This window comes from Arthroderma uncinatum, assembly GCF_011692745.1.
Source record: "Arthroderma uncinatum strain CBS 119779 chromosome Unknown scaffold5, whole genome shotgun sequence".
Taxonomy (NCBI): Eukaryota; Fungi; Ascomycota; class Eurotiomycetes; order Onygenales; family Arthrodermataceae; genus Arthroderma; species Arthroderma uncinatum.
Window position 1 is genome coordinate 1157867 of NW_022983867.1, and position 23688 is coordinate 1181554.

Genomic DNA, 23688 nt, shown 5'->3' on the forward strand with positions numbered 1-23688 from the left:
TTACATGCCGCTGGGAGCACTAAAAAGAAGCCCCTATAATAGCCTAGTTTAGTAGATAATGGTAAGGAAGAGCGATTAAGAGTATAAAAAACCACATGAAGATGTTTACCCCAAGGTATTTCCCTGTTGAAGTTGAATTAGATTAATAATTGATCCAACCAAGGTCTAGGGGGTTAAACGACGATGAATGATTCTTACCAATGGGGTACTTCTGTAACAAAAAATTGGTAGGGAATGCCCATATCAAAAATCCAAAGTAGAAGAGACTGCTAAGCCAGCTGTATTGAGTCCCTTTTAGATTCAAGTCCTACCGAATTCCAAAAATTGCTGCATAACTTAAGAGTTGTCTAGCGGGCCATCAGAAATAAAATAAGTCAGATTATCAGGTACTAGTTTACCATTCAAGAATTTCGCCTGCCCTGGCTGCGTTTCTGGAGTTAACTGACCTTATCTATATAGAAGAACGCATAACAGACAGCGAGATAAGGGAGAATAATTAAGTCGATTTTCCAGAGTAATTTTCGCGCCTCCTTCGGATCGACAAATTCATGGAGGTCATCTGGGCTTGAGAATAGGGTCATGGCAGTATCGCCATCACCGGATTTAGAGACCTTCCATTTCGACTGCGGCGTCTCCATAGGTTCGGCGCTCGCTATTTCAGCGGCTGAGGCTTTGTTCCCATCTTCCGGCTTGACTTTCATAATGATATAGTATATACTGCTGGTTTCTGACAAGCTATGGCCCAAGGAGAGTACGAGAGTGTGTGAGAATTGTGATTCCAGAGCCGATTTGAGATTCGCCCAATTCCAGATTGTGTAACTGTGATATATGCAGTGCTCGCATGAAACAAAGTAGTTTCACAAGAACCTCTGCTGAATCGGCCAGAGAAAAAGAATGGGATTAAGAGAAACTTGGAGCAAAACCGTGACGTTGCTGTTCATATAGACTATTCGACTGTATGATAGCGTTCTATGACTCCATGGGGATAGCTCTCTCATTCTCCGCCGAGTTTCCAGGAAACCGGGGTAAATCACCTTCTCTGGAGGGCTGGAAGGTACTCCAGTTTGAATAATGGGCGGGTGAAAGCCCATATCAATTGTTGTGGTGGCCTCAGTGATGGCCTCGGTGATAGCATTCATCATGCTAGCTACCTGCAAGCTTGAGGCCTTGAGGCCTTGACCAGCGCATCTCCGTGATGTTTGAACTTCATGTTGTGTGGCGCCCAAAAACCCATAAACGTTATTTTTAGACACCAAAGCCGAACCCTCGCCTGTATAAGGTGTGATATAGAGTAGCCTTTAATTAATAAAATATATTTGTAGGTTTTCAAGTGGTTCCATAGTTATCAATAGCAATATCAATTTATTTTCCAGTAGTGGCCCTCCTGCTTCATAAACGAACCGAAAAATGGGGTATGTACATATGGATAGGTTTGAATAAACAACATTAAGTGTCATTATATACACGGATAAGAATAGAAAGAAGGGACAGAAGAAAATTAGACATAGAAACATACATATATCTAACACGATGGAACATATTACTCGCCTTCTTCTTTGATGTTGTGCTGCCCGACTATTGTCAAAAACACTTGGTCAAGTGTAGTTTGGCTGACAGAATAATAGGCGAAGCCAAGGCGTTCTTTGTTCTGCTCAAGGAGTGAGAAGAGTTTGCTAGTACCGATGCGGCTATCGTGGTTGCCATTGCTTTGCGCAGTTCCAGGGGAATCAGGAGAGATGTAGTCATCCTCGCTGGTCTGGCGCCGTCGGTCAGATGTACCGTCCCGTAAGTCAGAAAGGGGGGATGAGCCGCTCAGGCTGAATCGAAGTTGGCCGTGGTAGGTCTTTCGTTCGACCGATGCGCTCGGGAGGGTATTAGCGATCCAATCGCGGATTTCTGCCATGTCTACTTCGGAGGTATGTGGTGCGTCCTTGTGGACAATATGGACGTGATATGCATTTCCATGACGGCGGCGGAGATCATCGGTAGTGCCGATGGCGAGCATTCGTTTGGCCATGATACCAGCACGGGTAGCTAGCGCATCGGCTTCTTCCATCGAATGAGTTGTCAAGACCAGCGACCGGCCGGGGACGACTGACTCAAGCGTGCGCCACATAACTCGTTTTGAAGCTGCGTCCATTCCTGACGATGGCTCATCCAACAAGAGCACTGTTGGATTTCCCATCAATGCAATTCCAAGAGATAGTTTCCTCTTGTTTCCACCTGAAAGCTGCATGGCCATTCTGTTACCATAAAGCATAAGACCTACGGCTCGGATAACTTCGCGGACATTATGCTCCACGTCTGGAATTCCTCGAATGCGTGCATAGAACCTTAGATGTTCGAGCACAGTAAGCTGATCCATGGCGTCAAACTGTGGACAAACGCCCATATGGGAGCGTGCGGTAGCTCGCTGTGTAGTGACTGGTGTATTTTCGACAAATATTTCGCCGCTGCTGTTGGAGGGCTGAAGGTCTCCTCGGATTAAACTGATAATGGTGGACTTTCCAGCACCGTTAGGACCGAGGAGAGCGAATACTTCACCACGGGGAACACCGAACGTAACATCATCGACTGCAGTGAATTTTCCAAACGACTTGGTCAAGTGGATGGCACGGAGGCCATCATTAGAACTCGACACACGCTGGAGTTCATTTCCAATGTTTGGGTCACCATTTACTTCTTCCTCTGCATCAGATCTTTTTGTTTTCGTAAAGCGACGGAATGATAGACCCGAGTCCCAGAATAAGAGTACCCCAAACAATACAAACGCTTGCAAAATGAGGTAAAGGATAGGGCCACCATATGCCGTAATATCACCGGGGTAACTGACTATCTCTTTATCTCTGCAGATGGTCGAGAAGACATTCAAGGCAACGAAGAGGGCGCGGATTACATTGCCGATGGGCGATATCACAGCAATAGCGAAGTGCACTACTAATAGGAGGCTTTGTACCTTTTCCGTTGGTGCATAGGTAACCACACTCATATATGCAATGAGGTAGACGAGGAATAGTATCCTAAAGCAAATAATGTTAGTGCTCATTGACTTCGGAAGTCGATTGGGACTACTTACGCTTGTCCTCCAGCTGCAAAAGCGAAGGCAGCCAGTTGCGATGAAGCGAATACTGAAACGATATATGCGAATAGCGTCGCCGTAATGGCGTAGAGGAAAAACACGACAAAAAGATATTCCAAATGGTACCAGCTTGAGGAAACCGCTCTGAAAACTACTACCATTATAACAGTAGAAGTAAGGGCAATAGTAAAGTCAAATGATAAGTAGGAAAGCCATAGTGGAAGACTCCTGACACCATTGCTGTAGTGTAGGTCCCTAACATGCCGAAGCTTCTCCACGGTAAGATAAAGAGCGAAGAAAGCCGGATAGGCCGACAAGGCCAGGCCTAGGTAGATGACAAGTTGGAGTGTGCTTGAGGCTGACGATATCCATGGCACCTCGAGGATCTGGTACTGGGTAGAGATAGAGACATTGTTCAAAAGATTATCCATTTGGTTTTGTAGAATTGAGGCCAAGGCAACGCCTCCATTTCCTTTCCACGCGAGCGTCGGCGGCGACATGTCATCTCCAAGGTAGAATCCGCCGGGAGTAATATTCCGGAAGTTAGTACTAATGTAATCGTTGAACTCCTGGAGAGTGTCCACGATATGAGTGCCGTCACGCAGAGCATTGGTGACATTTGCTGGGAGCGAACCACCACCAGCGCCTCCAACTCTACCACCAAGGGATAACAAACTTTCTGCCGTAAGTTTGCTGCGTGGTCCAATTACCAGCTTCAGCTTAACCTGGTTTAAAAAGGAGTTGACGTCGGATTCAGAGAATGCGGCGGGCCCGTTGCATGCGGGAAGTGTGTAATCCTTCATCAAAAGAGATACCAATCCAGCTGCAATGATGGGGAGTAGGAACGCGGCAATACTGGGGAGATAGTTTCGACGGAGAATCGTAGCTCTTTTGCATATCAAGATCCATGCCTGTTGAGCCATTCCAATTCGACGGCCAGTGAGGAGATGCGGAGTCTTGTCAGATCCTTTCCCGCTCTTCCCATCCTCGTCCCAAGCTTCAGCTTCGTATTGAATCTCTTCGGCAACCTTTAAGAACACATCCTCAATAGTTGGACCACTAACACGGTACTCAGTAATTCCATTTTCCTCCAGTTGCCTTACAAAATTCGCTGCCTGTGAAGAATCGGGGACGGTGTAGATAACCTGGTCGTGAAGAACCTCTGTCCGCAGGGTATCTGGTAATTGCAATTTCTCCGACGTAAGCCCTTGATAAACGTATATTCTATAGCCGGATCCAAGCTTGTGCTTGAGTTCAACGCTAGAACCTTCAGCCTTAAGGACACCCTTGGACAAGATTGCAATGCTGTCGGCGATCACATCGGCTTCATCGAGGAAATGGGTCGTGAGTAAAATGGTTCGTTTTCCGCGTTCAGCCAGGAGAATGTCCCATATCTTTCGTCTAGAAATCGGGTCGAGACCGGATGAAACCTCATCAACACAGCAAACTGATGATCCACCCGTGAACATCATAGCTAATTGGAGCTTTCTCTTCTGACCACCAGATAGAGTTCCTGCGCGGGCGCTTAGTTTCTTATCCAAGTCGCAGGCAGCTACAAGCTCCGCGATTTGCTCCTTAGTGTCAGGCTTCCCAAGAGTTTTCAAACCATTAAAGATCGAGATATGCTCTTGAACAGTAAGTTTGTCCCAAATAACGTTCTTCTGAGGGCACATGCCGAAACCTCCCGCATTTTCAGGGTAGGCCACAGAGACCTCTCCAGATGTCGTTTTTGAAACTCCCGATATGGCGTCGAGTGTTGTTGATTTCCCACTGCCGTTAGCTCCCAGAAGCACCATGATTTCACCCTTGGTGACGCGGAGGTTGAGGTTGTCGACAGCCAAGACTGTTTCTCGTCGACTTCCGAAAATCGGGGCGACTGTTCGGTAAAACCAGCTTGGTTTATACTGCTTTGAGAAACCGCTAAGAACGACGGCATGAGAAGCTGAATCTGATCTTATGCTCTTCCTGCACTTTGACCCAGTGCCATGAAGTAGACGCTCGACAAGGGCGGCAAGGGCAGGGAAAACTATAATATGAATGAGGGCAAATATCCAAAAGGCAATCCCGGGAATACTCCAGGGACTTTCTGGGGCACCCTTGACTAGATTGGTCGCTTGATCCTGCCTTTCCCATCTCGCCATGAAAACGACAAAATTGATATAGTTCATAGGTGGGAACAGGAAGGATAGAATAGCAACAGCAGCGGCACTAGATGGTCGGACGACTTGAGCAATGATACCGAGGACCAATGAGGTGATAACGACTGCAATTCCACTGAGTTGTGCCTTTTTGAAGAACGATGCCCCGAACAAAGCAAACGAGGCCAAGGATAGGCCGGATAGGAGCTGGAATATGATCTGTATACCCACGGAGGATTTGGTAAAGACAACAGCTTTCAGGATTATGGCCATTGCGACCCAGCCTGGCAAGTAGATAGCGTCGAGTGCGAGATGGACTGCGAGGAAACGTGCAGCTTGGGATTTCCAGGGACTTGTGGTCGGTATCATGCAGTCAATAAGCTGGGAAATGCCCAGCTCTCGCTCGGTTGCAACAATGCCAGTCAACTGATACGTGATACCAATGCTACCCACGAGGAACGCGATGCCTAGGATATCGATGATCGTGCCAGTATATCTGATACGAGTATCCTTGATACGCTCTTCTTCAGATTTCGACGTATAGGGGTATTGCATGACCTAGTATATTTTCCTAGGTTAGATATAATAGGGTAATAACTATAGGTCAACTAGGATAAAGGACACTGACCTGTTGGTTAGTTGGTCCGGCTGTACCATTGACAGAAGCTATTGCCCAGTCGATGGCGTGCTGGAACGGGAGAATATATGTTTGCGCATCGTTGGTGGTCGACTTGACATCGATATTCTTCCCGAGAGCACCGTCAGCCTTGATAGTATAGTTCCATTTGCGGCCGTTTCCCTCAGTCGGGGAGGAGGCAAAGACAGCAACAGCTACACAAGAGCTTGTGCCCAAGATCGAGCTTTTGCAGATATCCTGGACTGCATCGGTTGACGATAGTACAGTGGCAGATTTCCCACTTGCACGGACAGGCATGGAGACCTGGTCGATAACTCGTGCGATATCACCATTAGTGAAGCCATTATTGACGAAGACCACATTTGTCCGTGAAGAAGACACCGAGTTCAGGGCATCACCGAGAGCTAAGAGAGGCGTGGCTGGTGCAATTCCATATTTCGACGGGACGACAAACAAATTACGAGCAAATGATCTAGGCAGAAGGATAAGCGGTCACGTCTCAGGGCAAGCCAATATATAAGGAATCACCAACAAGAAGGCAATTAAAATCACCGGAAGCAAGAAAGCTCGTAGTGGCGTTGTAATGTATGGTCGAACCAGCGCAATCAGGAAGTTCTTCCTGGTAAGTGCCCAAACCTGCCGTATGAAAGCCATGGTTCCGGCACTTTTTACACACCAAACCGCCAGCCAGTGGTATCAACAGGTAAAAGGTGCTAATATTCGACGCAGCATATCACCACATATAAGACGTATTTGCGGGGGAAACGATAATTTAGCTGTTAATATGGGGGACGAAAATGATATATTATTATATAGGCGTCCGGTGGAGATATTGTTTTAGAAATGGAAATGCGCCGATGACGCGCGGAGACCGTGGCGGGCGGACCGGGAGAGAGCCCTGGCCAAGGCATAAAATTCACTTGTAAGCGCATAAGATGATATGTGCGCTGCAAGTATACGAGCAACCAAGAGTCGAAAGGCTGCGTGAAACTCCTGGCGGTTCTCGAGCCGAAGGAACAAGTGGACCAGGCCAAGGGTTTGCCATTGGGGCTGTGAAGAGCTTCACGCATGTCCAACAGGTATTTAAGTAAAGGTTATGAAACATCCATGTTGGTTATGTTGGAGATTGCGCTCTGGCTCATTCTAGGGTTATATAGATGATAGCAAAGGGATGATGTCGGTGATTAAACGCCATATGTAACGCAGTTTCTCGGTAGAAGCGATGCTCGCAAGAGTTCACTGAGGTTGAGTGTCCACTGTATTGACCTGTTGACTGACTATTGACGGCGGCTAGAGAGGTTGGTTCGATGCTTGCCAGGGTTGGTGATGTTCCTATCCTTTCGTCCGTACGCGGGACGTTGGAGGTTGCTAACGGCCTTAAGAGCGTATCGACCACGACGCGCGCTCAAGACGGCCTGTCTCCCGCCTCTATCTTCGTATCAGTTCGTCATGTCCCTCGTTAGCTGTTGATCTCGCTCTCGGGCACCGATGGCCGTCTTTTTCTCTCGTTGACGCGTGGTGGGTGGCTTATCAAGCCTTTGTCTATACAGCGACTGACACCAAGGGTTATGGATGCAAGATTCTGACAAGAAGGACATATCAAATCCTTAATCACAATCATACAGAGGCCATATCAGCCCTTAACCATAATCGCATCAGACATGGCAGACAAGGAGGATGTGTGAGTATTGTTCCTATCGACAGTAGGCTATTTGATCGTGGTGCCAGCCAGTCCATCGTTATTTACCTCAGCTGGAGACTTCGATATACGGAGTAGAGGTCTGCTCTATGGCGAACACCAAATGAATGCCAGCCTTGGGTGATGAGAATAATCCAACCAGGCCAGTCAACCAGTCGACGATTATCGACAGCTAGCAACTGGTCACACTTGAAGCTAGCAAGCCACCATCGAGCACTATCTAAACGGTTGCGGCCACATGAGCTTCATATACGGGGACCTCGTAACCGAAGAATGACCATTTCACCTTCTACGTCGCGGGCATGAACATGAACGCCTGCCTCTAGGTCGAACAAAGCAATCGATACAGTTGTCAAAGGTGATCAAAGACCCCCGATGAGCGTCTCACGACATGCCCGTAACAGCGCCTGGTGGCTGGGTTTGGGCTGCCCAGGGGCTTCTTCATATAGCCAATCACCCCCTGGACAGCCCCGGGAATGCGCCATGGATGGGGTTCCTGGGGTTACAGAAATCAATCACAGGCGGCGCCATGGTTTAGCTCCAGCTTTCCCCAATTTTGAGTCTCATTGCTTAAATACCGAAGAGTGCCGTCATACCTGTCTTCTTCGTTATTGACTCACTCAACCGCTCGCCGTATCCAGCTCTCTCAACTTCTTTCTTCTCGGGCATATTCAATAACCACTCTGAACTGAACGCTGCATAATTACTTCATACATCGATATATACGGTCGGCCACGATGACGAAGAAAATCCCGTCGTTCGGCTCTTTCGGCTCGTTCAGCGAACATCAGTCGCAGTCTCAGTCCAACCTCCAGCATCGCCCGCTGGCCACACGACCTCAAGATGACACCATTCACCGTACTGGCTTCCACCCCGAAGCCTATACTAAGCCCTTCTGCGAGTTCATGACTGCGAACCCAACGATCTTCCACGCCGTTGCTGCGTTCGCCGCTCAGCTGGAATCCCACGGATACACCAAGCTCACCGAGCGTGAGACGTGGTCTTCCAAGCTCAAACGCGGAGGTAAATACTACGTTACCCGCAACGACAGTGCCATCATCTCCTTCGCAGTAGGCAAGGAATACCAGGCGGGCAATGGTATGGGAATAGTCGCTGGCCATGTTGATGCGCTGTGCACGAAGCTCAAGCCAATTCCAAAACTGGACAACAAGGCCGGGTATGTCCAGCTCGGGGTTGCGCCGTATGCTGGTGCCATGAACTCTACCTGGTGGGATCGTGATCTCGGTATCGGTGGTCGGGTTTTGGTCCGTGATGCCAAAACTGGAATCGTTGAGAAGAAATTGGTCAAGTTGGACTGGCCGATTGCTCGAATTCCTACCCTCGCTCCTCACTTTGGTGCCGCTGCCGTTGGACCCTTTAACAAGGAGACCCAAATGACGCCTATTATTGGAGTCGATAACTCGGATCTTTTCAAGGGCCCGAAACAATCAACTGTGGGCGGGGATGAGGAGGCTCTGGATGCCGGCAACTTTGTGTCCACCCAGCCTGAGGACTTGGTTAAGGTCATTGCCAGTGAGCTAGATATCGAAGACCCTAACACCATAATCAACTGGGAGCTCGAGCTATTCGATATCCAGCCAGCACAGGTTGGCGGTCTGCACAAGGACCTCATCTTCGCTGGCCGCATTGACGATAAGTTGTGCTGCTACAGTGCTCACCAGGCACTCCTATCCTCCCCCGACAGCGCCTCCCCCGGAATCGTCAAGATGGTAGGAATGTTCGACGATGAGGAAATTGGCAGTTTGCTTCGCGGCGGAGCCAATTCCAACTTCATGAGCAGCGTCATGGAGCGAATTGCCGAAACCTTCTCTCATTCTTATGGGCCCAATGTGCTCTCCCAGACTGTCGCGAACAGCTTCCTAGTCTCATCCGACGTCACCCACGCCGTGAACCCCAACTTCCTCAACGCCTACCTCGAGAATCATTCACCACGATTGAACTATGGTGTTGCCATTTCCGCCGACCCAAATGGCCACATGACTACTGAGGGCGTCAGTACCGCCCTTTTCCAGCGGCTGGCCGAGAAGTGTGGATGCAAGCTTCAGGTGTTCCAAATTAGAAATGACAGCCGCAGCGGTGGTACGATTGGACCGATGTCGAGCGCGCGAATTGGTATGAGGGCTATTGATGTTGGAATCCCACAGCTGAGCATGCACAGTATCAGAGCTACGACTGGTAGCCTTGATCCTGGCCTCGGCGTGCAGATGTTCAAGGGTTTCTTCGATTACTTCCAGGACGTCGACAAGGACTTTGAGAGCTTTTAGATGGGTACATTATGTCCCTGGAGTAAGTGAAGCATTCTGGATTTTGCATTTTTCGGACATTTAGTTAGATATGGAAGCGAGTTGGTTATGGTCTTCCCATGTTGATCTCGATCTATCATGCGAAAGGTCTCCTGTTAGCCTAGAATAGGTATTATAGCTTAGTAGAATATATCTCTACATAGTGAAGTCAACAATCTATTATCTATCTCGTCTCTAACGACTAAAATCCTCCAGGTCCCCCCAGTGCCATGTTACTCAAACGGGCAGCCGGCGGGGGGCGCTGATAAGATAAGCTTGATCAACGCACAGACCCCACTCATATAAATTCTTATCGAGTTTTGGCAAGCAATTATTACATCCACCAGCACCAGCACAACGCCAGTGCAAGCCATATATCCCTTAGAAAAATAACCATGTCTGAGCCCACTGATACCAGCGAACCGGCTAAGCCAGTCCACACCATAGTTCTCGATGCCGGACCGCTGATCAAGAACGTACCCCAAATTTCAACCCTGCTCTCACAATCACACGCCCTCATCACCACACCGTCGGTAATTTCTGAAATACGAGACCCAGATGCCCGTCGCCGAATCGAAACCCTCTACCTCCCATTTCTAACCCAGCGATCTCCGAAGCCAGATAGTCTTAAAGTCGTGGCTGAATTTGCGCGGAAAACTGGCGACCGGGAAGTTCTTAGCAAGAATGATTTGGAGATTCTAGCATTGGCCTATGAGGTAGAGTGTGAACGAAATGAGGGCGATTGGAGATTAAGACGAGAACCTGGACAGAAGGGTATAAATGGGGCACCTCCTGCGCATTTAGCAACGGCGAAAGTCACTAAACAGGATGACGAAGAACAAAGAGAAGATAATGCAGAGGGGCAGGAAGATATGCTAGAAGAGACACCAGAAGAGAAACAAGAAGAAACGCCTGAAGTTCAGCAGGAAGAGAAACCGGAAGAGAAACAGGATGATACAGCAGTGGAAGAGGTTACTAAAAAAGTAGAAGAGACTTCGCTTAAAGAGAGCTCTGAAGCTGCTGCGAAAGAACCAACGGATCAGCCGACTGATCTTCCAGATGAAGATGCTAAAGTCGATGACATCGACGGCCATGGTGAGAGCAATGAAGACGAAGAAGACCAGGATTCAGCGCCCGTCGATGAATCAGATTCAGACCCCGACGGCTGGATCACACCTTCAAACTTGAAGAAACGACAGATTCGCGACGCGGCACTCGGTACCGCCTCTGAAGAAGCGAAAATAATGCAAGTTGCAACCATCACTGGGGATTTTGCTATGCAGAACGTCCTCCTACAAATGAACCTCAACATCCTCTCGCCAAGTAACATGCAGCGAATTCGCCAATTAAAATCCTACGTCATGCGTTGCCATGGCTGCTTCTTGATAACAAGGGATATGAGCAAGCAGTTTTGTCCTCGATGTGGGCAGCCCACACTGAACCGAGTCTCTTGCTCGACTTCTTCCAAGGGTGAGTTCAGAACGCATTTAAAGAAGAATATGCAATGGAACAATCGGGGGAATAAGTACAGTATCCCCAAGCCAATTGCTGGCACGGCCAATACGAAATGGAGCGGTTCTGGTGGCGGAAAGGGTGGATGGGGGATGGGGTTGATATTGGCCGAGGACCAAAAAGAGCATATCAGGGCTGTCACGGAGGAAGAGAGGAGGAAGAAAAAGGGAAGAGATCTGATGGACGATGATTATCTACCCTCCATCTTGAGCGGAGACAGGCAAAGGGCCGGTGGTAGAATTAAGGTGGGAGCCGGCCGCAATGTCAATTCAAGGAAACGGAGATAGACAAGGATTGAGCGGGCATGACGGTTTAATTATGATTTATGCATGGGAATAACGATTTATAGACGCAAAAGTAGGCAGAATTCAAGATGTCGATTCATTTCATATTCATGAGATTAAGGGTGTGGGCTTTCTGTTTATGAACGTTGATTTCTGTCCAAAGAATATATAGGGCAAGAATTCGTGAATGCCAAATAAAATGGTCAAAAGGCTTGACTGTGAATTAGGCGCTTATCATCTTGTAAAAAATTCTTCTTTATTTCCGACATGCCAAATCCGATGTGAATCCCACAAATGTAAAACGCCATGCGCCGCCGTTTTTAAGCCCGCTCACTTCAAACTTTCGCTTCTAACGTAGAAATAAACCGTTAGCAATCTATCAATCGGCGAGTGAGGGACGTTCTGGGTTGATTTTTGGCTCCAACGTACCAGGTTGCTGGGTCAGAAGTAGCCCATATCGCTTCTTCAAGGTAACTCGTTGTCTGTGAATGGCAATTGTAGTCAGCATCTATGCGCAAATATCAAATTGTAAAAAATTAACAAGATTCTGCTTACCTCGAGTACTTGTCATCTGGAGAGAATCTAGCAGGGTGCGCGGATTTGGTGACCTGGCCGTTAAGCACTTTCTTGAGGGTATAGACTCGCTTGCCCTCAGCGTCGAGTGTGTACATCAAATGCATGCTGTTATAGCCTATTAGAAACATGCGTGTAAAGTAGGTAGGCGAATGAACCGTTACTTACATTGCGACGTGATCTAACCGGTATCTAGTAGCGGTATAAATGTTCTCCTGCTGCACTTTTTATCTGAAGCTTTCAACGTCAAAAATTATTTCTATCCCAAGAATCCTTGACCGGAGATACATTTTGCCGCGCCGTTCTCGCACTAATCTGGGAAAACTCTTTTAAAGCTCGAATTTTCCTATCATGACAGCACAAACAAACCTCTCCTCAACGGTAAAGGAAACAGGATGTTGGTATAATGAAAGCCGTTCGCTTGCAACTAACTAACTGATTTTTTGGCCTCTTCGTCAGCCGTGGATGGGAGTTTGCAACAGAGATGAGCACTAGAATCGACGCTCTCTGACTAGCTCCTGTAAGCATACTCCTCCCCTTCCCTACAGTATTGGACCGAGAAAGAGAATTGCAGCGTGTGACGGTGATGACATCGAATTCGCAACCTAGACAAGAGCACTGATTTCTAGCGATTGTCAATGATGGTGCTTATTACTACAACGGTATCTGAGTCATATTCTGCAATTGAAGTAGCACCTTTACTCTTTATGTTTTCCAATATACTTCATGTGGCTGGCTGTCGTGCTAATACCAGTTTCAAGGATATCTAGGTGTATATTAAGCCAGCCTCCATGGCCTCGATTCCAGAGTCAAAGCCCGTTCAGCCAGAGAAGGCAGCTTCACAGAATGGCGGGGCTAAAGGTCGACCTCGTCGGCCCAACTATAAACACTTGCATCGGTTTCCTTTACCTATAACTGTTCACCCATTACCTCCTTTAATACCACACAACCCTCTCTCTCTCCTCAGTATTGCTCTCTCCTATCTCACCTTCTATATATCACCGCCTCATCCAGTAACATGTTCAGCTTATTTTGACGCCTCCACTTCTTCCGTCCATGTCACAGATCCCAAAACCATTCGTGTATTATGGGAGATGGGTTTCTTCGGTAAAGGTAGCCTTAGTAGAAGTGAGCCCTCCTGGCTGGAACGGGAGAAGAAGAGAAGAGGACTTATGGGCGAAAATACAAGCGAAGAGGTTACCGGGATGAGGCGAGTAGAAAGACGAGAATTTAAGCTGGAAAGAGCAAGGAAAGAGAAAGAAGCCATTGCTGAACAGCTAAGGGCCGAGGGCAAGCTTGTTGACGGGCCTGCAACAGACAAAGGCCCGTCGGCTCTGGATGATGCGTCTTCACGCAGTCTCAATGAAGAGAAGTCAGCCTCAGGCAGTCCTCCCGCCCAGGAGCAAAGGACCGGGTCTACTACTCCTGCAGGAAATGGCAGCCTCGTAAACGACTCTGAAAAGACAGTCATGAATCGCACTAAGTCTGTCCGCTTCGCACCGATGGTGGAAGTAGCGGAAGTAAAAGACAGCACCGAGATAGAAGATGAGGAACATCTTCAACTCTCCAGCGAGGATGCTTTCTTCCTCGCTTATGGCCTCGGAGTCCTTGAGGTATATGATGATACCAGAAACACAATACTCAAACCTCAATCGCTCCTTGCCTTGCTCCGCCAGCATTCATACTTCCCGCCACAAGATCCGTCCGCGATGCCCGAGCCTGACGACCGGTTCATGATCTCCTACGTCGCCTATCATCACTTCCGCTCCCTCGGATGGGTCGTTCGATCCGGAGTCAAGTTTGGCGTCGATTTACTCCTCTATAACCGGGGACCGGTCTTCTCACATGCCGAGTTCGCCATCAACCTTCTACCGTCCTATAGCCATCCATACTGGAAGGAAACGGAAGAGAGACGGAAGCAGGTGGCCGCAAAACTGAACCATACATGGTGGTGGCTTCATTGCATAAACAGAGTGCAGGCACAGGTTAAAAAGAGCCTCATATTGTGTTTTGTGGAAATACCGCCGCCCTCGACTGAGAATAAGCCAGACGAACAGGATATCGGCGAGCTCTTGAAAAGCTATGAGGTTCGGGAGCTAGCCGTCAAACGATGGGTGCCCAACCGAAGCCGTGATTGAATATTCTTGATGTATTGATACCATGTATTTATATCTTGCATTGAACATTGAACAGTGCCACACTTACTTAAATTAGCTTCCCGTAGACAAATATGAGTTATACTCCGTATACTAACTCATAATATTATCTCCAATGCTAGAAATAAAACTGCATCCGTGAAAGTGATGAAGATGGTAAAGTGTGAATGTCCGAAAACAGCCATATTGGATATGCTAGCGTGTCGCGTCTCGGCGCGTGGGAACATCCTTGCCTCGACCACGAAACTCCGAGATTATTGTAATTTGCACCCCGGAAAGCCCATACGAGCACTTCTTCTTCAATTATGTTTCCGCAATGGAAACCCAGGAAGACAGCCTTGATTTAACCTATATAAAAAATGCAGCCTTAGGCCTCAATGTGAGTGATCCATCATCCCTGCCTGCGTGCATATATCAACGACTAAAACATGGTTTGCCAACATAGGAATCTCAAACGTCGCTGAACAGACACACAGCGTTTGCAATTACGCGACGCCTGACATCCAAGGCCGCGGATTATGGTCCAATATTTGAATATGGAAAGCTCAGCAAACAGTCTTTGGCTGCTGCAGAGAAACCTACCTGTTCTCCTACCTCGAGCGTAAAACACGATCTCTCTGATGAGCACGACAAACAACCGACGCACAACGCAGCCATGTCGAGCATAAAATCTTCTAGGCTGTCAAGGTCGAATACCACGCCAGAGCCCCAGGATGGAGAAAGATCACCCTCAGGGAGCTTTTTGGGCGATACCCAACCGGTTTCTCAGTCCGTTTACGAGGGTTTATTGAATAGCAGGACCATGGAGGATAACTCTACGGAGGGGCCATTTATACATATTATTGAAGGCACAGATGGCGGGACTACACAAATGACACTCAATGAGGGCGACACTGGGCATGTGGATTTGTTTTCTGAATTTGACAACGCCGCGGGGCCCGATAACCCCCACGAGGACAGAGGGTCGCAGGCTTCTGATATCGGAAATTCCTCTCCAACGCAGTATGAGCCATTTCCGGAGTCACAACGTTTCAATACCAGCACACCGGCGGTGCAAGCAGGCCGAAGCTTTTCAAATCTCGCAAATACTGTTACTCCATCGACCGTTCGGAACCCATTCAAACCAGAAAATAAGACCCCAGGGTCTGTCATGGCGTTAAGCCAGCTTTTTAACGCAACGCAGGCTGCATCATCCCCTTCTGCCCGTATGCCCCGGCTGGAGCTACCCTCTGATATGCCATCACCAAATATCCCTATCCAGCGGCCAATGCGTACCCCATTCTCGTCCATTGCTTTAACTTCCTCAATATCCCGACCTGACCCGATAGAACCAGAAGCAAATTATATATCAATGATGGAATCGCAAACTGAGCGAGAAAAACGAAGTTTAAGACAACAATCCGAGCCCGGTCTCATTGACAGGGACGACGATATATTTCAAGATGGAGAATCGGCTATTGAACGCCGGATACGGCAGATGCAATCTAAAAACGAGGCTCGGAAAGAGTTTGAAAATATCAAAGCTCCGGCGAGGGCGGTTTCGCGGAGAAACTCCAAACGAAGCGTCTCATCTTCGCCGCCTCTAGCTGCTCTCCATACTGTTCATAGAGAGAAGGCTCTACGGCCGGTGCTAGAGAGCAACGATGAAGAGCAAGCTATCAACACTGACCGAGGGGAGGACAGTGAAGTTGAAACAGAACAAGAGGAAATTTGCATGATTCCTCAACCACGCAGCTCCCAGCGCACCCAATCGTTTGGTGAAGAGGACAAGGAAAATGTTGACAGTGGCCCCGTCCAGACTTCAAATATTGCTGTTAGTACGCATAGTGCGCTATCCACGGTCCTGGACCTTGATCAGAGTCCATCAGCCAACCGTCAAAGGGCCGCTGGGTTGCTCTGTTCTCCCACGGAAAGGCTATCTGTTGGCCATGCTCCAAATTCTGGGCAAGGAATACGTCCACCGTGGGCTTCACAGCCAGAAACAAGCGGGAATTCTTGGGATTTTGTCCTTCAATATGGCACACAGGGGAAAGAATTAGCTCGGGATACGACGTTTTTAGGTCATAGAATCACGTCGAATGATCACGAAAGGAGACGGAGGGGCCTGCTCAAACGAATACCCTCGTCACCCCCTATACAGGATATCGACAGAATTATCCAGAGCCAGCCTGATGATGATGACGAGTTATCGGTACCCCAGATTCAGCCTTCACCCTCACCCTTACCGAAAGCGGTTAACCAGAGTCTACTTTCTTCCCATCACCCAACTCATGATAAGGATGACTCTGAGTTGCAAAAGCCGGGCAAAGAGTCTTCTATAACTTCACGAGTCTTCGAGACCCCCTCCCAACCAATCTTAGATACGAGAGACTTGTTACGAACGATTCCTGAGACCAGTCCTGCCGGCCAGCGACGCTCCCTTTCCCGGCCTATTACCGTTGCCGGCCACCTTGCACGGGTTGATGAGACTGTTGATGGAACGGATGAGGATGATAACCTGCCCGATCCGCCACGATTCAGGGGCTCCGGCATATTACAATCACTTGGGTCTCAGGAGCTTGCGGCCAGCCGTACATCTCGTCGTGTTCAAGCAATCTTATCCAGCCCCAGTGGACGCCAGCGGAGGAGTATGACGGCTATTGCCTCGGACGAATCCCCACGACCAGCGGTTTCCGATATCCCTATAAACGAAATCCGTTTAATCAACGCAGAAGATCGAATGTTTCAATCAATGATTGCTTCCGGCGGTTCCCCCTTCAAAAGGAGACGAGGAAATGATGGCAGGAGAATCGAGAGTCTTGTGCAAACCCACCAACGTTCTTTAGCTAACGAGCTAGACAATACTTCCACACAAATTCATATGTCCCCGGTTGATCATGGGGCTGACGAGCCACTCAAATCTCCTCAAACAACACCTAGACCCCCGCCTCAGACATTAGAATCTCCCAGTGATGAAGACGCCACTGATATTTGGGACGTTGTGGTTTCTCCCCAAAAGGAGACCCAGAAGCCCGAGCCTCCTCGAACCGTCAATAACACACAGAAGAAGGTGCAAAAAGATGGCCTGACTCATTCACGAAAAAAATATAAGGTACTCGAAGCAGTGGTTATCCAACATCCATCAAGCTCGTCCTTAACTCCACTCGAAGCCCTATCCCGCACCCCCAGCTCGCCCTCTCTACAAACCAGAACAGAGCCAAGTAGCTCGATACATGAACTTGACCAGAACTTAGAGGAGGCCAATAAAGAAGTTATAGCTGCAAATCACATCTTCGCCTTCTTCAACGGTCGGCCCACTGGATATTACCCAGCTGTCTGTGTTGCTACCTCTGATGGCGTTACCAGTCAGCGGATTCTTGTTCGCTTTGAAGACTCCGACAAACCCGAGAAAATTGATATTCGGGGGGCTAAAACCTTGGAATTGAAAATCGGCGACATTGTAAAGGTCAACCTCCCCGATGTGCCCAAGGTTCCGCACTATGTTACAGGATTCGGCACGAAAATACAATCGCCCATCGATCCGGACGAAAATATGAGTGATTGGGATAAACAGATGTCTGACATCTACGGCCATACAACCGTTCGCTTGAAACGAAAGTTGACTAAAATTGTACCCAAAGTAAAGATCCCGCGGAGTATATCCGTTCCCATTTCTAAGATATACATGGATCAAAACTTATGGTCTCGGTTTGGAGAACGTCCTTACTCGCCTAGGTCCTCACTACTAAGGGATTCACGATCAGCTGTGCACCAGACCATGGAGCAAAGTATGCAGAGTCGCATCACCCAAGCTTCACAGACTCCGAACCTTGAACCTGAACGAACGGGCATATTTTCTGGGATGGCTTTTGCTCTTTCCTACTCCGGGAATGAGAAAAGAGGAAAAGATGTCGAGTCCATGCTTTCTGATAACGGCGGAGTAATCCTCAAGGACGGCTTTGATCAGTTATTCGAACATTCTTCGTGGGCACTCGCGCTGCCTACTTCCACGGCTGAACAGGTTAAAACCGAAGGGCCCCTAACACTGACCCCAAGGGCTAAAGAGATGGGTTTTACGTGCCTAATCACCGACCAGTACTCCCGGCGCGCCAAATACATGCAGGCCTTGGCTCTTAATCTGCCTTGCCTTGCTGGCCAGTGGGTGTACGAGTGTATCGAAAAACAGAAAGTCGTGGAATGGGAGCCATATCTTCTTGCTGCAGGATCCTCTATATTCCTTGACAATGCCGTGAAATCTCGGATCCTCACTTCATATCCTCCATCCGCAGCTAAGCTCTTCGACACAATTTCTGTCCGCCCGAGGGTCTTTGCCAACCAGTTTATGCTGTTTGTAATGGGCCGCAAGCAAGCAGCACAGCAACGAAAAGCCTACGCGTTTCTCACTTGTGCATTGGGTGCTGAGCGGGTTTACCCCGTTCAAACGCTTCAAGCTGCTCTTGATATAATATCCCAGGCTACAGACCTAGATCCTAAACCAAAGGGTTGGGAAAATGGGAGTAGCAGCTGGGACTGGATATACGTTGGTGACGAGAGTGCCGCCGCAACGGCGCGGGGGGCTCTATCCAAGCTACAATCCGCCTCTGCCGTTGCGGTACGAAATCGCGGGCGATCTAGTAAAGCATCAGAAGGCGCAAACCGTGGTAGCATGAAGAGGAGGGCTGAAAATGGTAAAAGCATCAGGATATTGGATAGCGAATTCCTTTGTCAAGTTTTGATACTAGGTCGATTATTTGACAGATAACTGCGGCCCGTTGTGACCTGGTTATACGGGAGTTCAGAAGAGCTAATAGTTAACAGTTATGACCTTATTCTTTAGATGACCTTCATGAATATATGCACTCTAGAGCTTGGTGGTAGCAGAAATTTGATACCCAGGGAGAAAGTGGAGGAAATGAAAATAAATATGTCAGTAGCTCCGTCTTATTGTACAATGAAAAACCAGTCAAACAGTATGAATTACAAGTCAAATGTAGCTTAATCAGATCTTCACCTTGATCTTCTTCTTCTTCTTTAGCTCCTTCATCTGCGCAACCCTCCTTATCTTCTCCAGCTTCCGTCTCCAAGCCGTCCAGCGGTCCTTTCGCTTCCATTCCCCGACCTTGATTCCAGCTTTCACAGCAGCCCGTCCAATCTCCCAATTTGCTTCACGAGTCATGTATCCGGATCCGAAGCTGGGTCCTGAAGATGAAACTAGCGTCAACTTGACGGGCGTTGACGAACCCTCCGGCTGATCCACGGGGGGTTCGGTCTTTCTTGGGACAGCGACCATAGACAATCGTCTTCTAGTCACTGCGTTTTTCGGAGTAGGCAGTTTGTCGTCCTTGTTGAAGACAACACCGATATATTTCCTCGTAGGATGTCGCTCGGGGTCCATGTAATACTTGACGAATCCTTTCTGAAGGGCAAAGAGCGTATGGTCCCTTCCCATCCCGACATTCTCACCGGGAAACCATTTCGTGCCTCTTTGTCTGAAGATGATATTCCCCGTAACGACAGCCTGGCCGCCTGTCTTTTTAGCCCCGAGTCTTCGTCCCGGCGAGTTCCTGGAGTGCTTGTTGGCACCGCTACCTTGCGAGTTGTGGGAGGCGTATCGGACCTGGCCAAGCTGCGAGAGGATGGACAATTGTTGAGGCCGCGACTGAGATTGAATAAGAGAGTGTGTGAGAGGCTTTGAGCTAAAGGTTCGTCGGGAGAACTGCGAATGCGATCGATAGCATTGTCCGGAGGTTTGAGCTGTGCATTGGGCGAAAAGTCCGTCGAGGAGCCTCAAGGGCGCCCTCAATTGCGGTTGTAACATGGTATATCCAATGGATCGAGGCGAGATACTCGAACGTATCCTAGACCCGACCTTCAGATGGTGTTGTTGTGGGAGCAGTCGCCTTTTCCGCCGAATTTCGCTGCTGCGTTTCGACCTTTTTTCCTGCTGTGAAGCTCAAGTTTGCCCAAGTTCAAATTTCAACATCACGTGATCTACTATTCGCAGCAGCCGGAAACGCTTTTGATAGAGCAACGTGTTTACTTTGAGGAGCTTCACGGTCCAAGTACTTTTCATCTAGGCGCTTCTAACACATCAGATCTGGAGGACGGGAGCTATTCCTCAGACGAGACATGGCGAACATGCTGCGAACAGTCCTGCTGGGACTTTTCTTCTTTACCACCGCCCAAGCCCAGTTCCAGTTCTTCGAGCAGATGTTTGGTGGCAGCGGCCAGCAGCACCAGGAATCCCACGGTCAAGGCGGCAATGTACCAAGCGATAGCGCATGGTATCAGAATACTTATAACGGAGGTATGCACCCAGTAACCCTCTTGGTCTGGATAACTACTAATCGATATCTATAGCGCACTGTTCCAATTACCTATGTCCTGGAACCTTAGCCTGCGTCGCCGTTCCGCACCATTGTCCTTGCGCACACCCCCAGGTCGAGGATAAATTCGAGCTTGGTGAAGGCAGCGCGATATGTGCCTCCAAGGGAGGCTTCAAAGCCGGTGAAACCGCCCGGAAGATAGAACTTGCTCGCAAGGGATTGATATGACCATGTCAGGCACATCCTGCTCGAAATCTTAGACAGTTGGGCATAGGGGAATGTGCTCTAACTTATATACGATGAATGAACACGTTGTTCCCCTGGCGTTAGGAGGTTATCATTGGGATTAGCGATATTATTCATGTATTTATACCAAGGCCTGTTAGGCTTGTAGCCACAATGCGGAGCGTTTGTTTTTTATTGAGTATTTAGGCCCGTCTCTCGGCTTTATATTAATATAGGGTAGGTTCAAATTATCACAGTATAGAACCAGGTAAGGTGGTTGTATAGAGTACCCAGTATTCTCTTCCCAAGCCACGATTAAGTCATAACACCTCATGTTTTAAAAAATATTTTGACCAGCTACAACTTGCACCGAATACCCAAACAAAGCCTTTGAACGGCCTTCATTCTTAAAAATATGAATATTCGCGATATATAACAATGGAATTCCCCCGGTTAATTCGATCATTACATCCGCCGGTGCGATTAAAACCTGTCCGTCTCGTGGCGACAGGGCTTCCCACAGCGAGATACGCATCACTGAGACCAAGCCCATGGTCAAGGAGATCGCAAAGGCCAATACCGCGACCCAGACCCTCTAATCACTCTTCTTCTAGAGGTATACCGGATAAAGGCTCCGGCTCTCCTGGACCAGAAGGGCAAGATGATATATCATCCACAATCCGCGGCACTGATCCACGGAATAACAGTCTGCTTGCCCCTGTCCATATTCCAGAGGACCCAGATGGACTCCTTAAAGAGAACCATCCTGCTAGCCAAATTCTGGTTAACTCGGGTTTGGTTGTTCAAAGACAGTTGGAGATGATGAATGTTTTGCTGTGAGTGATGATAAACCACGGCCAGAGAATGACTGTTGAATACCGGGCTAATCTCATGTTAAACACCTAGTGGCTTTGAGCAGGCGAATAGATATGTTATTCTAGATGCACAGGGCAATCATATAGGGTATATGGCCGAGGAAGAGAAAGGAATGGGCTCTATGCTCTCCCGTCAGTGGCTACATACCCATCGGCCTTTCGTCACCCATGTCTTCGACAAGAACCAGAATGAAGTTTTGCGGGTACGAAGAACCTTTAATACATTTATTATATATTTCAGCTAATATACAACAGTTCCATCGACCATTTTCTTGGATCAACTCTACGATCTTTGTGTTCGACCCACACAATAACACAGCTGGATCTCATGCACCCTTGATCGACTTACAGCAGAATACATCAGGCCTGCAAGAAGGGTCTGTCAAAGTATCTCCATTGGTTCATTCACAGATGCGGGTAATAGGAGCAGCACAGCAGCGCTGGGCACCTCTCAGGCGAAAGTACAACCTATTCCTTTCCCACCCACACGCCTCTGTCACACCCTCACATATAGAGCCTCAGCAACCGGCAGTACCCCCAGAGAAAAGCCTACGTCAGTTTGCTCATGTTGATGAACCGTTCCTATCATGGGATTTCTCAGTACGCTCGGCCGAATCGCACCTTTTGGGCTCTGTGAACCGCAACTTTGCAGGCTTCGCCCGAGAGATATTCACAGACACTGGCGTTTACGCCCTGCGCATGGATTCAGCTGGTATGGCCGAGGATATGCAGTCAACGGGCACATCGACGTTACAATCTACCCCTGCGCCGAGCATGACACTAGATCAACGAGCGGTTATGCTTGCAACTGCTGTGACTATCGACTTCGACTATTTCAGCCGTCATAGCGGCGGCCCAGGTATAATGCCAATCCCGCTATTTGGTCTTGGTGGAGGCGGCACTGGGGCAGCAGCAGCTGGCGGAGGAGCCGGAGCCATGGAGGGTGCAGCAGCAGGGGCAGTTGGTGCTGGCACACTAGCAGGGTATGAAGCTATGCATAGAGGAAGCTCTACGGCCCACGAGCCCGCGCAGCAAACTCAGCATGTAGAAGGACAGCAGGAACAGCAATATGGGAACGTTGAGCAAGGGACAAACGAAGAAGTATGGGGAGAGGCCGATCAATATCCTTGGGATCAAAGAGACGGGGGCCCTTCTTCGGGAAACCAACAGGATGCATGGCCCGGGGACGGTGGCGATTCATGGGGTGACGGTGGTGATGATGACTTTTTTTAAGCATCGTCATCTTGTCTGGAATTATGAGGACGGAAACTGTAACAAAATAAATATGTAGAATATTCAAAAGACCGCCGTATATAAAGGGGCATGGAAATAGATGCTTTCTCTCCCCAGGTTTAAATTTATGCCGAAAGCTTGCCTGCCCCACACCTCATTCTCTCGTCCACCAACTTGCATATCTAACAACCCAAGGCCACCCGCAAGAGCAAACCCACGAAGACGATATAGAAGGGCACCAAGTTCAATATCTTGCTACATAAGAGTCTCCAGCCTTCTCCCATAGATTCCGTGCCCACAGTCACCCGGCGCCAACGTTTCCCAGAACCCCGAGACCATGGCCACATCCGTTGCCCAAAAGCGATTATTCCACGAATACAAGCTCCTCTCTACCTCTCCTCCAGATGGAATTACAGCCGGGCCCGTAACAGAAGACGATATGTTTCTATGGGAAGCCTTAGTACAGGGACCCGAAGGAACCCCGTTTGAAGGAGGGGTATTCGCAGCAGAACTGAAATTCCCTAAAGACTACCCTCTCAGTCCGCCATCAATGAGATTTTTAGAGAGCATGTGGCATCCTAATAGTGAGATTGAGTCTTTCCTTGGCCATATTCCCGCCGAGTTCACCGGATGAATCTCTAACTGCGCGAATAATATAGTATTTGAAAA

At 48.6% G+C, this 23688-nt stretch overlaps 8 protein-coding genes across 8 annotated transcripts; 5 read left to right on the forward strand and 3 right to left on the reverse strand.

Annotated features, from left to right (window-relative positions):
- Window positions 1-1540: 1540 nt before the first annotated feature.
- GIQ15_06743 (uncharacterized protein) lies at window positions 1541-6508 on the reverse strand (the record flags this gene model as incomplete). The annotated part of the gene is made up of 4 exons (XM_033554160.1): window positions 1541-3020; window positions 3077-5775; window positions 5846-6326; window positions 6387-6508. 4 exons carry the CDS (start codon window positions 6506-6508, stop codon window positions 1541-1543), a joined length of 4782 nt encoding a protein of 1593 aa, XP_033403675.1.
- Window positions 6509-8290: 1782 nt separating this feature from the next.
- On the forward strand, window positions 8291-9838 carry GIQ15_06744 (aspartyl aminopeptidase; the record flags this gene model as incomplete). The annotated part of the gene is made up of 1 exon (XM_033554161.1): window positions 8291-9838. One exon carries the CDS (start codon window positions 8291-8293, stop codon window positions 9836-9838), a length of 1548 nt encoding a protein of 515 aa, XP_033403676.1.
- Window positions 9839-10251: 413 nt separating this feature from the next.
- Window positions 10252-11655, forward strand: GIQ15_06745 (uncharacterized protein; the record flags this gene model as incomplete). Its single annotated transcript, XM_033554162.1, has 1 exon — window positions 10252-11655. One exon carries the CDS (start codon window positions 10252-10254, stop codon window positions 11653-11655), a length of 1404 nt encoding a protein of 467 aa, XP_033403677.1.
- A 376-nt stretch (window positions 11656-12031) lies between these two features.
- Window positions 12032-12356, reverse strand: GIQ15_06746 (H/ACA ribonucleoprotein complex subunit 3; the record flags this gene model as incomplete). Its single annotated transcript, XM_033554163.1, has 2 exons — window positions 12032-12134; window positions 12208-12356. The coding sequence occupies 2 exons, from the start codon at window positions 12354-12356 to the stop codon at window positions 12032-12034; spliced, it is 252 nt and encodes an 83-aa protein (XP_033403678.1).
- A 963-nt stretch (window positions 12357-13319) lies between these two features.
- Window positions 13320-14363, forward strand: GIQ15_06747 (tRNA-splicing endonuclease subunit Sen2; the record flags this gene model as incomplete). The annotated part of the gene is made up of 1 exon (XM_033554164.1): window positions 13320-14363. One exon carries the CDS (start codon window positions 13320-13322, stop codon window positions 14361-14363), a length of 1044 nt encoding a protein of 347 aa, XP_033403679.1.
- A 334-nt stretch (window positions 14364-14697) lies between these two features.
- GIQ15_06748 (BRCT domain-containing protein) lies at window positions 14698-19043 on the forward strand (the record flags this gene model as incomplete). The annotated part of the gene is made up of 3 exons (XM_033554165.1): window positions 14698-14760; window positions 14827-18972; window positions 19026-19043. The coding sequence occupies 3 exons, from the start codon at window positions 14698-14700 to the stop codon at window positions 19041-19043; spliced, it is 4227 nt and encodes a 1408-aa protein (XP_033403680.1).
- A 316-nt stretch (window positions 19044-19359) lies between these two features.
- GIQ15_06749 (60S ribosomal protein L2) lies at window positions 19360-20178 on the reverse strand (the record flags this gene model as incomplete). Its single annotated transcript, XM_033554166.1, has 1 exon — window positions 19360-20178. One exon carries the CDS (start codon window positions 20176-20178, stop codon window positions 19360-19362), a length of 819 nt encoding a protein of 272 aa, XP_033403681.1.
- A 311-nt stretch (window positions 20179-20489) lies between these two features.
- Window positions 20490-23019, forward strand: GIQ15_06750 (phospholipid scramblase family protein; the record flags this gene model as incomplete). The annotated part of the gene is made up of 5 exons (XM_033554167.1): window positions 20490-20667; window positions 20721-20867; window positions 21564-21747; window positions 21818-21989; window positions 22042-23019. The coding sequence occupies 5 exons, from the start codon at window positions 20490-20492 to the stop codon at window positions 23017-23019; spliced, it is 1659 nt and encodes a 552-aa protein (XP_033403682.1).
- Between the last annotated feature and the right edge of the window lie 669 nt (window positions 23020-23688).